At 37.1% G+C, this 17,002-nt stretch overlaps 1 protein-coding gene across 7 annotated transcripts in view; it reads right to left on the bottom strand.

The window, feature by feature from the left end:
* IKZF2 (IKAROS family zinc finger 2) overlaps positions 1–17,002 on the bottom strand; it is a 176,810-nt gene that overhangs the window by 13,942 nt on the left and 145,866 nt on the right. For all 7 annotated transcript variants that reach the window (XM_055396998.2, XM_055396996.2, XM_055396999.2 and 4 more), the window contains one exon: positions 5,402–5,539. In XM_055396998.2, the coding sequence (XP_055252973.1) occupies positions 5,402–5,539 (138 nt within the window). The remainder of the gene's footprint in view (positions 1–5,401; positions 5,540–17,002) is intronic.

Here is a 17,002-nt window from a genome sequence, read left to right as displayed (position 1 = left end):
GATTTTGAAGAAATGAAAAATGGCATCAGAAGATGTTTTTGTAATTCAGACCTGCTTAAAGATATAGACATTCAATCTAAATTTTGGGTTAACCTAGTATAGGCACGTGGATGGGACAGAAAAATTCAATCTTCAATCTCTATTTTAATGACAAGGGAGCCTATAATTTTTAAATGTTAATTTTGAAAAATTTCCAAGATGAGACTTAGAAACAAAGAAACACTGTATACTGATATAATTCATGATATAAAATGCAAAACATATGTCCCTAGACATTACTTAAAACATGTCCTCTCTTAGCAATAACTAAATAAGAAAAAAAGAAAAAGAAAACTTAAAGCAAAGAATGAATGTCCATAGGAATTCAGATAAGGGGGTCCAGGAAGATATGGTGGGTATTCATATAATTAGATATAGATTATTTTCACAATTTTAACTTTTGTTTTAGATGTTGAATTCACGGGCACTTACTACATCATCAAAAAATAACTATTTAATTGAAATACAGGCCATGAATGGGCCCAAGATGAAAATATGTCATGAACCAAGATCCAAAATAAAATAAGGAAAGAAAAAAAATGTTTGTTGTTGTAAATTTTGCTAAAAAACAGCAAAACTGGTTAACAGGGTTTGCCCCAAAATTGAATATACTAATTAGTTTTGAAATGAGTTGTCTAGAACTTGGCAGTTTTGCTCAAGTCTCATCTTGAATTTTCACATTTGCACACATTTAACACTCAAAACGAAACCTGGGTGTGGGAACTGTCCCACACCACATCCACCTCAATTCAGGTGATTTGTCCCAAGTTCAATGAAGCTCATGTGAACTGAAAACAATGACTTTGGCAGAGCTATGGTCTTACTTCTACTTCACAACAGACTTTTACATATCAAATAATAGTCTCGCTTCTACCATACTGGCAATAATAAAAACAACAGACTCACCCTATACACTAAGTACTTTTTTAAGGCTTTCCATTTGATAATCTAATTAATGCTTCAACAACCCCCTGAGACAGCTGCAATTACCATTTCCATTTTACAGATGGGGAAACAAAGACCCAAAGACGTAATTTTCTCACTGTGCTTTAAAAAAAAAATTGTAGTTGATTTTACAATGTGTTTTGAAGTACAGTTCATTTACACTGTGTTTTAAATTGAAGTATAGTTGATTTACACTGTGTTTTTATTTATTTATTTTCCCTTTTTTTTTATTGGAGGCTAATTATTTTACAATATTATATTGGTTGGTTTTGCAATACATTGACATGAATCCGCCCCGGGTGTACATGAGTTCCCCTTCCTGAATCCCTTTCCCACCTCCCTCCTCCCCTTATCCTCCCTCTGGGTCATCCCCGCATACGTGCTGTTCTCTCCACATGAAACACCCTTTCCATTTATTTCTCTTGCTCTTCTGCCTTTCAAAACTCCACTCAAACATAATTTTCCCTAGAAATTCCTCTTGGACACCCACTGTGACACACCTGTCCTCTGTGCTCCCATAATGCTTATCACTCAGTGCTCTAACTGGTGGTTAACTGGCCTGTTTTTTCTAATAGCTGGCAAGCAACCTCAAGCAGAGACTGTATTTTATTTGACTCTCTCTTCAGATGATGTGAGACAAATAAGAATCAATGGATGTTTAGTAAACAAATATCTTGAAATGCTGTCAGTCATTAGAAACCTGTGAAAGAAGCTTACTAGGAAGTTTATATGTTACCAATTATGCCTCGATCCTTGCAATAAAGAAATTCCCTTTCCCAAATGATTCAAAACATAAACCTAAGAATATACATTCTTGCTTTAAACTTGGCTATCTTTTTGGTTCACACTTTCATTTTTGTCTTCAGGCAAGGAGGGAAAGCTAATTACATACTTCGCTTGTTAAAGCTTTTTCTTCAAGCTGAGAAGGCTTGAAAAATGAGCATAAAATAACTTTTAAATAAGATAATCTGCCATAAAATGCAATTCATTTTTATCTTTACTTTTAAAACTGCAAGTCATTAATTTCCTCCTTTTTATCAAATTTGAGAACTTTTGGTCCTAACTTATATACTTTTCTCCTGCTGCTCCTCTTTATGTTTTCTTTGGCATTCTCACTCCTAGCCTCTCCTCAAACTCCAGTCAGGCCTCTATCCTATGTTCTACATTGGTGATGCTGTTTTTCAGAAGACACAGATTTGATTACCCCAGTGAAATTTAAAAACTGGATTAGTATGTAAAACTCTATCTTTGCATCACAAACTACTATTTAAGTCTCATTTCCCACCATCCCTTGAACTCCAACTGTGTTCAGCATCCAGAAACTTGTTAATGTTCATTTATACCTCTAAGTCTTAGCTTATGACAACTTCTCATACTGGGATGTATACTTTTTGTGAATCTGATCTGTGCAATTTTTCTCATCCTTATGTATGGAGCAAAAACTTCATTTAAGAAACTTCCCTTGATTTCTCCAGAGTTAGGTGACTTTTGCATCTGTGGTTCAGGATAAGTGTTTATACTTTATAAACATGCTTTATTAGAGCATTTGTTTAATTTTGTTTATCTTTTATGTATTTCCTATGAGACTATAAATATAAGAACAAAGCTATGTCCATGTATCTTTATAGTCTCAAAACATTCCATAGAGCTTGGCACACAGCAAGCCCATGATAGATGTTTTCCTGAATTGAAGTGAAAGAAAGTCTCTTTGACTTCAGACTTCCTCACTAGAAAAAGCCAACATGGGGAAGAACATGTTTTGGGAAAGAGGCTAGGAAATATAACAATGTCAGTTATGAAAAAGAAAGAATAGTCATTAATTTCAAAGAGCTAATGGGTGACCACAGTGATGGCAACCCCCATGTCTACAGCTAAAAGAAAAGGCAAAATAATAGACACAGTGTAAGAGAATAGTTAGTCACTGTGGCTCTGGCAAAAACAAGACACATGCCAAGCCATGTATATGAGACAGGTTAATGATGATCACTAGTAGCATTTTTATCTAAACTGTCTCTCTTATGGCAATTATCAACTCCTACCTTAGACATGTTAACAAAAGGAAGCAGAGGTTAAGGATAATCTCAACTTATTATTGCAATATATTTAGAAAAAGTGCAGCATGAAATAGCAGTCATATAAACTTATATGGTTTATATTGGATGGTTAAAACTCCATCCATTATTGAAGAACAAATATTTGGGTCTATAAATGATACCAAAACCTATGTGCCCCTCCCACACAGACACACACACTCCATCTTGCTTTATCTCTTGCCCTACCCAGTACCCAAGTGTCTTTCCAAGTTTCCATACTCTTCCAGCTTCAAACCATCTGTAAAGGCATTTGCCTGTCAAAGGCTAAGCAATCTAGGGAATAGAGGTTGATGCTGAGGCTGCAATTGTTTATAACTCTTTTTACCCCAGAATACATCTGTTAAAATTTTTTGGCACCACTTATTCTATATATGATTAATCTCTCAACTGTAATTACTTATGTATACCTTACCTCCCTAGAAAAATATATGGTCTTTAAGGAGAGATTCTATTTCATATAGACATGTGTTTGCAACAGTTTCACAAATAACTGTGAATGGAAAATTAGTTCATGAAACTAATAATCCAGTCAAATATCAAAATCACAATGAAAGAACATTACACAGAAAAATTAGTAGTAGTGCCATAAGGTGTCTTAAGAAAACTCTGGCATGCCACAAGCCTCCATCAGCTACCTTGCCTGAAGTCACCTCGAAAAGCAACAATTTGAACAGAAACAATGTGCTCAGTAAATGAAACTGCAAAGGTCTAAGTTAACGTCATAAGTAACATAACTTTATAGGGGGTGCAATATTTATTATTTCTTAGTATTTAATTACCTGAAATAGTAAAAATAATTATTTATTGGGCTTTCATTGCCCATCCAATCACATTTAATTCTCACACCAAGACTATGAGTGACACAGACACACACCACACAGCCAGACCAGAGTTGCTGGACTCCTAGGTCCACAATTTTAACCTCAATGCTCTGTATCCTATGTCGCCATCATAAGCCCAGTAATGCAAGCTTACAATACCATGTTTACAAAGACTTAAAACACAGGTTTTCAAAAATGTTAACGATAGTATAAAAACAAAAGGACTTATTCACAATGATGACAGAATTAATAATATAAACTACCGTCAATACAAAGAAAATTTTCAATTATTCAAAGTAACAAAATAATAACTAAAAAAATTTCTGATTCATCGAAAAGTAATCACTAGCTGTCCAATAAACACAATTCCACAGTTCCACAATCTCCCATAAATAATCCTTGAGCTATCTGTAAATACAAAAGAGATGCTTATATTTTAAAAGTGACTACAGGATTTCTCAACTGTACTAATTAATACTGACCAAATCTTTCCTAAATGAAAGATATAAATGTATCAATGTTACCATTTTTGTATATGCTTATATGAGTAATAAAATCAATCAGTATAAAAAAATAATTTGTAGGACCAAACAGCTGCTCCAAATCTAAAGAATTAAAATTCATAACACTTTGTGAGGCTGATTGACTAATATTATTTTTTATTATTTAGTTATAGAGAATTTTTTAAAGATTTTTATGATGTGGGCCATTTAAAACATTTTTATGAACTTGTTACAATGTTTTTCTGTTTTGTTTTTGGCCTAGAGAAATGTGGGATCTTAGCTCCCCAACCAGGGACTGAAACTGCACTCCCTGTATTGGAAGGCAAAGTTTTAATCACTGGATCACCAGGGAAGTCTATGGTAATAGAGAATGATTAGTTGAATAAACCTGAGGGACTGCTTGCCTACTTTTTATTGTGTATTGTGGAGGTCCAGCTGTTCTGTTTTGGTTTTGATTTTTGTGGAAGGAGGTGGTACCTAATTTTGGCCTAGATTGTTTGCCATACTTGTAGGAAGCAAAATCAGTAACTTCCAAGATAAACCACAAGACAAATTGGAGACATTTTCAATTATATCACTGATTACTTACCTAAGAGAAATGTAAATATACAAGTAATCAATTACTTATTTTAGAAAACCTAGACTTACATGAAACCATCTTGAACTCTTTGATGCAGCAGATTAAAAAGACCAAACAGTACTGTACTTTGGTGTATTCAAGGCCATCTGCCATTATGATATTAATTCAAACACAGGCTATCAGAAATAAACTGGGTGTATCACAAAAACTCAACATAGCTTGTTTGCAAAGTGTCCCAAAGCTTAACTCATTTCAAGCACTTAAGAAGAAAATCCCATACAAAGTGAGTATGATCTACAATTGCTCTAAAACAGAGTAAAACTTTACCTTCATGCTGAAAGGTAGACAGAACTGTTTAACCCATAATAAACGACAAAAGCAGCAGGGAAGAATGAAAATAGTGAATGCCATGCTACCCACCATGGTGACTCATGACCTGCCCGGCAGCCTCCATGCTGACATTCTGGAGATAGTTGTGGCAGCGTTCCTTGTGCTCCTCCAGCGAACTGCGCTGCTTGTAGCTTCGTCCACAGTAGTTGCACTTGTGAGGTTTACCCACTGTGAAGAGAACTCAGGGTTAGTGTGCTGTCAGGTCTCAATCCAGAGCAAAATTACCAGCTAACTTTTGATAGTCTGGAGGAAGCAGTTATATACTTTTCAGACTTAAATCTCTTCCTCCTCCACACTCCGATTTAGGTGATTAAAGATAATAAACTTCTACCAAGATTAAGCGACAGCAAGCAGAGGCAGAGTGTACCTTTGGCGACAGGGGAAATACTGAATCAAAATCATGCTGACTGTCTCCCAGATCAGGAGAGGCTGATGATTAGTCTTCAAAGTATCGACTCTTAACATTTACACAATTCTCAAAGCTTTGACTCATTCAAAAGACAAATCATGAGTGTCCTAGATACATGATGAGAATTATTTTTATTTATTCGGGGGGGGCGGTTTAAGGATAGAGGATTTTACTGAGGGAAACTAAAATGCAACAACTCAAAATGTCATTGACTAATGAAAAGGTTATTCATCAGTACCAAGAAGACTAGAAAGAACTCAAAGGATGAGAAAAAGTACACATAAAAGCAGAGTTTCTCTTTTCTTTCCACCTTGGTAATAACTATTCACACATGCAAAACTATGCAGCACAACAGTTTATTCTCCCACCGCAGCACTGTTCTTATATTACCAAGAATGCAGGTGCTTTAAGTTAAGGTTATTAACAATAACCACTGAAGCCCTAACATATTTAGTTATATGACGATAGTGATAATTATTTATTTCACATTCAGGAAGTGAATTATTTTCTAATAGCCATATCTCATGATACTGGTAAATTACTCCAATGTTTACATTAAAGAAAAAATCTTTAAAAATTGAAGAAGGAAAAAAAATAAACACATTTAGGGAAAGAGGTGTGTTTTAATGTATGACTATTCACAAGGGTATCACAAAATACTTTGATTCTTCGTTTTGAATGGATGCAGAGAAACCATAAAACACCAGGAGGTCTGTTGGCAGAGCCCTTGGTAAAGCACACAGTGAATCAGGTGAGCTGCTCTCATTTGACTCCCTTAGGAATCATTTTGTTTTGCCCAGAGAACAGACAGACAACTCTTTTTCATGGTCCAAGAAAGCATCCCTAATTCCAGGTCCTTTACAAACCCATGCTATTATACTGGTCATAAACAAACTGAAATACTTTAACAAGACAAGGTATTCACAGCTACATAAAATTTCACTACAATGATTTAAGAAACAAAACAAACCTTTAGACTGTATTTGAGGTGCATACAAACTCATATCAGTTATTTCACAGTCACAATTTTTTCGAAACTGTCTCAAAAAACAAAACTATCTAAGGCAGGATTAGTCATTTCTAAAAATACCAGGCAAAGTAACTTCTATTCATCAGAACCAAGAATTTCTGGGAAGTGAGAACCAGGTAGTTTGAATATCATGAAGTGTTGTAGCACTGTGAGAGACAGCATTAGGAAATACATGAAATACTTTAGTCAAAAACATTAGTGTAAATGATATAAATATATTTATAGGTAATTGCATTCCAAGACATGGGGCTTAGGGCTACATATGGCAAAAATCTTTGATGAATTTGCTTTGAACAAGTCTATTGAGCAATTAATACTTAAGCATATACACTGTATTTAATAGCCCACTATAAACTAGTTCCACCAGCTCTGTCTACCCCTTTGTAAGTCCTGTTGTATTGTGTCCTATGATACCTATGTTTTACTGTGAACATATCCTCCTATAATTTCTTCCTCTTATTTCTCTAAGCAACTTGACACCTTTTTAACTTAATTAAAACATAGTTCCAGTCCACTCGCCTTGGCTTACAACTCTTTATAAACGCCCAACTCCCCAGATAAGGAAAAAGAGACAGTATACATTTTAACCACCTCACTGGAGAACTCTATCCCATCAGCTTCTCTTACTTTGTTATCAGTTTCCTTAAAAACATCACTCTCTTTTTCATCCCATCCTTGTTCTCTGTGAGTGTAACAGGTATTTGAGTAAACTGCTCTCCATTTCCCCAAATCTTCATCTGCATTCCATTCCAGCAGTCCACATCTTAGGTCACAGGCTGGATTTTCACATCTTGTGTAACTATTCTATATCCAAGAAATTTGTTGTGTAAATGCCCCACCTTATCCTTCTACTTCTCTCAGGTGATACATCTTTACAGAAAGCCTACCTTGAACCAACCCTGGGATGAGGCTGGAAGGTAAAGTGGAGAGAAAATTGTCAAGGTGCCTACCCTCATGCAAACAACAGTCTACCGAGGAAGACACACATTAAAGAAATATACAAGCAATACATCACAAATTGTAGATTCTGTGGATCTAAAGAATGGTAAGTTAGTTTGAGAACGCTGGCCAGGAAGGTCAGTCTGGGGTGGAACATTTAGGCTGATAGCTGAAGGAAAAACAGAAGTTAGATAATGGGGATGGGGCAGAGGGCAGAGAAGAGACAGTGTTTCCGGGAACTGCCGTCATCTCTTTCTATTTACTCTCTTGTTCTTAGCTCCTTCAAAGTCTAGACTGTGTTCCTGCTACTCTTTTTTGAAAATTATTTTCAAACATCAACAGTCCCTGCCAAATCCGATGGCTCTACTATCCCTACAAGATCATTTCCTGTCAGTTCTTTGATATTTCTTTTTTCTTTCAGTTTTATGGAGATATAATTGACAGACAATACTGTGTAAGTTTAAAGGCTACAGCAGAATGATCCAACTTACATACATCATGAAATGATTACAATAGGTTTAGTGGACACCCTATTTCCTAAAAATCAAGGTCTTGAAAATATGTTTTATATTTACTCCCTATATTAACTGTACAATTGTTATCAACTCTATGAGTTAAAATGTATAACATAGGTATATACACAGAAAAGGACCACTCTTTTGCAACTTTTCTTTTCACAAATATTATTATTTTTTTATTTTTTATTTTTATTTTTTATTTACAAATATTATTATTTACAGTCTCACTATATGAAACAGCTTCATTTAGTATTACTGAAACATTTGTTAAAAAAGTCATCCATAGTCTCTGATGTGCTAAATCCGGTAGATTTTAATCATTCCTAAATCTTCCTAATTACTTAAACTATCAAAATTTCACTAGTCTTGAATCTTCTGATTTTAGCTTCTGGCATCAGTTTTTGGGTCCTCACTCCCTGGCTTCTCAACCTTCTCTTGCCTGACAAATATATATGAATCTATGGGTTTTGCTCTTAGAACAGTAGTCTCCCCCTTTCCCCTCTAGATTAAGCCTTCATTTCTAGGAAATATCCAAATCAAGTCTTGAATAATTTACCCCTGTTTGGAAGCTTTTATTTGTCACAAATATTTTAAAAGCGGTCATGGTCATGGGAAGCTATGACCAAGGACATAGTTTCCCCTCTGTGCTCTCACAGCACTCTGTCCACGTTACTTTTGATAACTGCATTGTAATTATCCATTTGATCTCTGCTTCCCTTATCCAAACAACAAGCTCTGTCATGAGGACAGAGGTTGTGTTTTACTCAATTTGGAATTATAGTGGTGGTGCAATGGTAAAGAATCTGTCTGCTAATGCAGGAGATGCTGGTTCAATCCCTGGGTCAGGAAGATCCCCTGGAGGAGGAAATGGGAACCCACTCCAGTATCCTTGCCTGGGAAATCCCATGGCCAGAGAAGTATGGAGGGCTACATACAGTTTATGGGTCACAAAGAGACAGACATGACTGAGCACAGAAGCAGCAGCATGTCTTGTATTATTAAACATAAGAGGTGCTCAGTATGTATTTGCTGAATAGCTGCATTTTTAATTCTTCCTTCCAAATACCTTTGTAGCATGGCCCCGTGCATATTTCTCTGAAATCTAAGATTCAACATATCCAACATTATCTTCTTCTATGAAATTACTTCTTTATTCTGACTGGTCTTTTGTGCAAGAATTACCACTGTTTTAATAAACCGGACTCATGACAAGGAACCACAACTTCAGCCTCCTACCTCATTTCTCACATCCAAACTATTATTCAAGTTTACCCCTGCCTTTTCACTCCCAAAACCAATATGAGTAAAAGTCTTCATTATCATGAACCTGAGTGAGCTTAATAAGACTTCAAAGCAGGTGTTCTCTTCCCTTGTGTATTATTTTACTCCCCTCCTCAACAATGTTATTGAACAAAGTCCACATCCCTGTACCTGGCATCAGCATCCTACTCTGGTCCCAAAGGAAACATTCCATCTTCTACCCCAGGATCCAGACAAGATCCTGTACCTTTACACTTCTGAGTCTTAGTTCTTTCTGGAATGGCTTCATACAACTTCTACCTCTTGAAATCCTACTCATCCTTTCAATCTCCTTAACCATGTTCTGTCCAAAAACAATCTTTCTTACTAAAGAACTGTAACTGTACACACTTGGGAAACTTAAAACATTCTATCTTGAGTTATGTGTGGTTACATTTGCCTCATGAACACTGGTTTGTACTGTAGGGGCCCACTTATATGTGATTTTTTTTTTTTCTGGATAAATATATACTACAGTTCCACAGGTTTCCCTGGTGGGTCAGTGGTAAAGAATCTGCCTACCAATGCAGGAGATGTATGTTTGATCCATGGGTCACGAAGAAGGAAGGAAATGTCAAACTGGAGCAGGAAATGGCAACCCATTCCAGCAGTCTTCCCTAGGAAATCCCATGGACAGAGGAGCCTGGTGGGCTACAGTCCATGGGGTTGTTAAAGACTCGGATATGACCGAGCAGCTAAAGCAACAACAACAGTACCACACAACCTGACGTGGGTTGAATCCACAAATATGGAACCTTGGATATGCAGGACTGACGTAAAGTTATAGGTGGATTTTCCACTGCGGTTGGGGCGGGGGGGTGTTGGTTCTCCTAACCCCTGTGTTGTTTAAGAATTGAGTTTCTTGAGAAATTGAAATAATGTCTTATATCTTTGTAACCTCAAAGAGTTTAGTAAGATGATTTGTTCAAGAGCAAGGACTAGTAAGTGGTGTTTTCATGAATGACATCATTTCCTAACTCGTTAGATATTTTCCTCTCACTGGTTTTTGCTGCATCTTTTTCTAATTTTAAAAGCAATGCATCCACATAGAACATTTTAAAAGTTACCAAAAAATTATTCATAATTACATCATTTCCAGATAGGTATTTAACATTTTTATATTATCCTACTGTAATTTTTAAAAATGCACAGATATGTTATGAAACTGGGTTATTTTATACATTGTATCATACAATCTGTTTATTTAACTGAAAAATACATCTTGAACATTTCCCCATGTTATCAAATAATATTTTTATTGCTCCCACTAGGTAACAATTTATTCCCCAGATTCTAGAATTATGATATATTGATTTAGTTTACCTTAGCATCCTTAGTCCTTTTCTTATTTAACATTTTTTTTTTCCTTTTTACCATAGTTATTATGCCCATAGACTTCCCTGGTGGCTCAGATGGTAAAGCACTGTCTACAATGTGGGAGACCCGGGTTCGATCCCTGGGTTGGGAAGATCCCCTGGAGAAGGAAACGGCAATCCACTCCAGTCCTATTGCCTGGAAAATCCCATGGACAGAGGAGCCTGGTAGGCTACAGTCCATGGGGTCGCAGAGTCGGACATGACTACGACTTCACTCACTCACTCACTCAGTATGCCCACACTTAGGAAAATAAAGTAGTTCTACAAGGCACAATAAGTCTTCCTCTCACCCCACCCCCATCTAATAACAATCTATGTCTTCTCTCTTTAGAATTTCTATTAATTTGATATTAGACCGTTTAGACTGATTCTTGAAATATCTTTTCCCTTTGTATTAACTATCCTTTTAACATTTTAACTTACAAAAATTCCTCCATTTTTCTTTGAATCTTACTGGGAAGTATTTTCTGGCTAATATAAATGTCTATGAGCTCTTTCCTTTTTCTTAAAAATAGTATTGTTTTCTTCATGGATATAACATTTATCTGAGCAAAATATTTTCATTTTAAAAAAGTTCTTTTTTATATTGTCTATTTTCTCGAGCTTTATTTCTTTTTACATGGGCATCTGTATTTGAGGCTTTCCTTAAGTATCCTGTGCCTGAATGTTTATTGTCCATTCATTTTTAATAGTGAGGCACAAAAATAGCTAACTGGAAGTCCAGGAAACACAGGTGAGGTTTGTGAACTATCGTAGAGTGACCAAGTAACAAAGCAATCTTTTTATTGTCAGACCCCTAAAAATAAATATCCATGTCTTTTCTCTAGAACCTTTCAATTCCCTTTGAGAAGATGCCTCCAATTTCCAGCCCCTGCGGGGAAGGGGTAGGGGGGTGTTGGGGAATAGGGGTGATATGAAGCTAGATAGTATTTCGGAAGTAAGGCAAGATAAGGGGCCAAGAATCAAACATATGATTGCAGTCTTTTACATAATCTCCCTGCTTTAAGTTTGCTTTACCCCTGGTGCTTAGTACTTAGTCACTCTGTCGTTTCCAACTCTTTGTGATCCCATGGACTATAGCCTGCCAGGCTCCTCCGTCCATGGGGATTCTCCAGGCAAAAATACTGGAGTGGGTTACATGCCCTCCTCCAGGGGATCTTCCCAACCCAGGATCAAACCCAGGTCTCCCGCATTGCAGGCAGATTCTTTACCATCTGAGCCACCAGGGAAGCCTAAGAATACTGGAGTGGGTAAGCTATCCCTTCTCCAGGGGAACTTCTTGACCCCTGAATCAAACCTGGGTCTTCTGCATTACTGCTGGATTCTTTACCAGCTGAGCTACCAGGGAAGAATTTTTCCCTACTCTCTACTTTTCCTGGAGTCCCTAAGGTAGAGCCTTTTCAATTCAGTATCTCCAAAAAATAAATGCTATTTTCTTATAGTTGGTTGAATGTAGTGAGAGAGAGTGGCTCTGTGGCCTGTTTGTATTCAGATTTTGAAATCCTTTTATATTTAATCCAGAGTTTCATCCCACCATTAACAGCCCTGTTTCTTCAAAGTTCAGAGATTTTTCAGGATTCTCTAGCATCAGATGGCTTGCTACTCATCTTTTATTCCCTTCTGTAATCACTCAAAGTTCCAGAGCTTCTGGAACTCCCTCTGTCTTCTTTCCAGCTTCCCCTTGGCTGTTATTCAATCCTTTCCATTGTCTTTGATCTTATGGGTTTATACCTCAATAAATGTCTACTGTGATTTCAGTAGAGCCTAAAGAGTAAAGACAGATGTAGCTTTTCATTTCATCATGTTTAGACAGCAATAGACAATATCACCTTTAATTCTGGAATCCTATGGCTCTGGAAGAAAGTGCCATAACTCTGTATTTTGATAAACAGAAGCAAGACTTGATAGTAATGCTTAGCCTCCAAAAAGTAATCATTTATTTGTAAGACAAAGGAATGTGTGAAATGTAAAACTGCTTCCTTTATTCTATTCTGTTTATTTAACGGTCTGTTATAAAACAAGATTCCCTACTCATATTCAAGCATTATCATTTACAATGATTCTCAAAGTATGAACTGCATGCTACCTTATATTAGAATGACCTGGACTGCTTTTAAAATGCAGATGTCTGGGTACCATTCAGTTCAGTTCAGTCGCTCAGTCGTGTCCGACTCTTTGCGACCCCATGAACCACAGCACGCCAGGGCTCCCTGTCCATCACCAACTGCTGGAGTTTACCCAAACTCATGTCCATTCAGTCAGTGTTGCCATCCAACCATCTCATCCTCTGTCGTCCCCTTCTCCTCCTGCCCTCAATCTTTCCCAGCATCAGGGTCTTTTCAAATGAGTCAGCTCTGATGCGGTGGCCAAAGTATGGGAATTTTAGCTTCAACATCAGTCCTTCCAATGAACACTCAGGACTGATCTCTTTAGGATGGACTGGTTGGATCTCCTTGCAGTCCAAGGGACTCTCAAGAGTCTTCTCCAACACCACAGTTCAAAAGCATTAATTTTTCGGTGCTCAGCTTTCTTTATAGTCCAACATGACTAATGGAAAAACCATTGACTGGACGGATCTTGGAGAAGGAAGGCAATGGCAACCCACTCCAGTACTCTTGCCTGGAAAATCCCACGGACAGAGGAGCCTGGTAGGCTGAGTCCATGGGGTCGCAAAGAGTCGGACATGACTGAGTGACTTCACTTTCACTTTTCACTTTCATGCACTGGAGAAGGGAAATGGCAACCCACTCCAGTGTTCTTGCCTTGAGAATCCCAGGGACGGTGGAGCCGGGTGGGCTGCCGTCTATGGGGTCGCACAGAGTCGGTCATGACTGAAGCAACTTAGCAGCAGCAGACGGATCTTTGTTGGCAAAGTAATGTCTCTGCTTTTTAATATGCTGTCTAGGTTGGTCATAAGTTTCCTTCCAAGGAGTAAAGGTCTTTGAATATCATGGCTGCAATCACCATCTGCAGTGATTTTGGAGAGCAAAAATATAAAGTCAGCCACTGTTTCCCAATCTATTTGCTGTTCTGGTCTATGGTTACTAGGAATAAAGCTTCTACAAACATCTGCAGGCAAGTCTTTGTGTATATGCATGTTTTCATTTCTCTTGGTTAAAACCTAAAAGTGGGATTCCTGGGTCATATGACAAGTACCTGATTCACTTTCTAAGAAACAGCTTAACTGTTTCTCAAAACAGCTGTATCACTGAGCATTTTCATTATAAACTTGTTCATAATATATCTGCATTATAGTTTACTACAGTTGTAGGAGCTTTAGCAATGCTCTGTTTTCATTTTGGATGATGGTAAATTGAATGTTCATTCTTTGTACTGATTAACCTTGGCTAGAGGTTTACTCATTTTATTGACCTTTTCACAGAATCAGCCTTTGATTTCATTGATTTTCTGTATTTGTTCTTGCTTTCATTATTATTTCCTTTCTTAATATAATCTAGACTTATTTTACTCCTCTTTCATAACCTCTAAAGAAGCAAGTTTAATTGGTTTGAGACCGTTCCTCTTTTTTAATACAAGGACTTAATTCTATATGTGCTCTTCCAAGTACCACTTCTGTTCTCATCATGTTCACATTTCCTTTATATTCCTGAACATAAGTAGCATATTTATTATAGCTGTTTTATCAACCCTATCTATTAGTCCCACAATTTGGTCATTTCTGGATCTCTTTCAGCTGACTCATTTTTCTACTGACTGTGGGTGATAATTTCCACCTTCTTTGCATAACTCTTCATTTTTTAATGGGTAATAGACATTGTAAATTTTACATTAGTAGGTTCTAGATTTTGTTGCATTTCTTTAAAGTATGGGTTACTTATTCTGCCATGAAGTTACATTACTCGGATTCAGTTAGATCCTTCTGGTATTTGCTTTTATGCTTCAAGGCAGATCTAGAGAACTCTTTCATCTCTAGGCTAATGTAGCCTCAGGACTCTGGCAGTACCCTTCTGAGGACTTAACTCAATGCCCTGCACATGACAATGTCTTTCCACATTGGCTGCTGAGAATGAACTCCTTTTCAGCTCTGCAAGAGCTCCAGGAATTGTTTGGCCTTCTGTTTTCTGGTGTTTCTTTCCACAGCTGCAGGAAGTTTCCTAATACATATAGGTAGATCACTAACCAAAGTTAGTGATGTCTAAGTACAGAGTATGGGTGTCTAAGTACTAAGTACAGAGGTCTCCCTGAACTCTGATCTCTGTCTCCTCACAGTGAGACTGCCTAGCTCTACTTGGGTGTGCAGATCCTGCACTGTGGCCTAGAAACTGCTTCTAGGAAGTAAGCTGGGGTCATCATAGCCCTCACTATCTTTGTTCTAAAAATCATATACTATATTTTGTCTGGTATTCTAGTTGTTCAAAGCAGGAGGGTAAATCAGATCCCTAATCCTTATCATGATTGGAAGCAAAATTTATATTAGTGTGTGGTGTATTTAGTTGCTAAGTCATGTCTGACTCTTTTGTGATTCCATGGACTGTGGCCTGTCAGCCTCCTCTGTCCATAGGATTTTCCAGGCAAAGACAGTGGAATGGGTTGCCATTTCCTTCTCCAGATTTATATTAGCAATTAGGTTAAATACAAAGAAATTAAATACCAGTAACTTTGTAAGTTTTACTGTGACTACACTTCAGGTAACTGGAATAAAGTTTCTTATAAATGTAATTCTAAGAATATGTTATAAAACCAAGTGTCCTAAAACACAGAAGAGAGCAGGGTTAGTGTTCCAACCATCTCAAAAGTTAACATATAGTCTCTTCTTTGACATATTGTCCCTAAGAAAATCCTACACTAATCAAAAAGGAAAGAATTATCACTATAATCTGTCAGAGATATACAGACTATATACCTGAACAAAGAATTACAAATTAAAGATGCAGTAAAGAGAACTTGGGGCTTCCCTTGTGGCTCAGTGGTAAAGAATCCACCTGCCAAGGCAGGATACACAGGTTCAATACCTGGGTCAGGAAGAACCCATGGAGAAGGAAACAATAACCCACTCCAGTATTCTTGCCTGGGAAATCCCATGGACAGAGGAGCCTGGCCAGGCTACAGACCACGGGGTCGCAAGAGTCGGACATGACTTAGTGATTAAACAACAATAACAACAAGAGAGAACTTGACAATTCTGACAGCTATTCAATTAGAAAAAAACTTGCTACTATTTTCTCTGTCATTATGAGAAACTAGAAATAAGAAATATTACACCTATACTCCTAAGAATCCCACATACCTACCCAAAAGAAAGAGCAAATCAAATAGCCATAAAGAATTGTGAAGTAGAAATGTTTACCATAAATTCATAGGGTGTTATGAAGTTACATAGCACAACCAAGTCTTGTTCACTTATATTTTCTTGAAATATGTCACTTCAAGAGTAATCCTAGTGAAACCTATAAAACAAATTACAATAGCACTAATTCAAGTGGTAAATGTTTTATTCTTTATATAGATGTATGTCTTTACATATACAGAAACATGCTAAGAAACACATCTATATACAGAAAATAAATTTACCATTTGTCATCAAACACATAAAATCAGGAACAGAGCATTATGCACAGATCACATTCATTTTCCCTTAATAAAATTAAATATAGCCATTTCCTATAAATAAATGCTCAAAATTTGATATGTTTTTCTTGGTCATTTCTTGTGCTTAGTTGCTCAGTCATGTCCGACTCTTTGTGACCCCATGGACTGCAGCTCACCAGGCTCCTCTGTCCATGGGGATTCTCTAGGCAAGAATAATGGAGTAGGTTGCCATGCCCTCCTTCAGGGGATCTTCTCAACCCCATGGATTGAACCCAGGTCTCCCACATTGCATGTGGATTCTTTACCGATTGAGCCACCAGGGAAGTTGAATATTTCTTACAGAATTATAAACTAATCTAAAGAAAGATAAGCCCTGAAATATGGCAAAATTGTCATTAATTTTTTTTTTCTGTTTTTAGTACCCAAATGTTATATTTGCCTGGTGGAGGGCATGACAACCCACTCCAGTGTTCTTGCCTGGAGAATTCCACAGACAGAGGAGCCTAGTGG

Source organism: Moschus berezovskii, chromosome 2, assembly GCF_049115385.1.
Source record: "Moschus berezovskii isolate FMDL1 chromosome 2, NW_MosBer_1.0, whole genome shotgun sequence".
Taxonomy (NCBI): domain Eukaryota; kingdom Metazoa; phylum Chordata; class Mammalia; order Artiodactyla; family Moschidae; genus Moschus; species Moschus berezovskii.
Note: the sequence above shows the minus strand (reverse complement) of the source record. Positions and strands in the feature narration are given on the sequence as shown.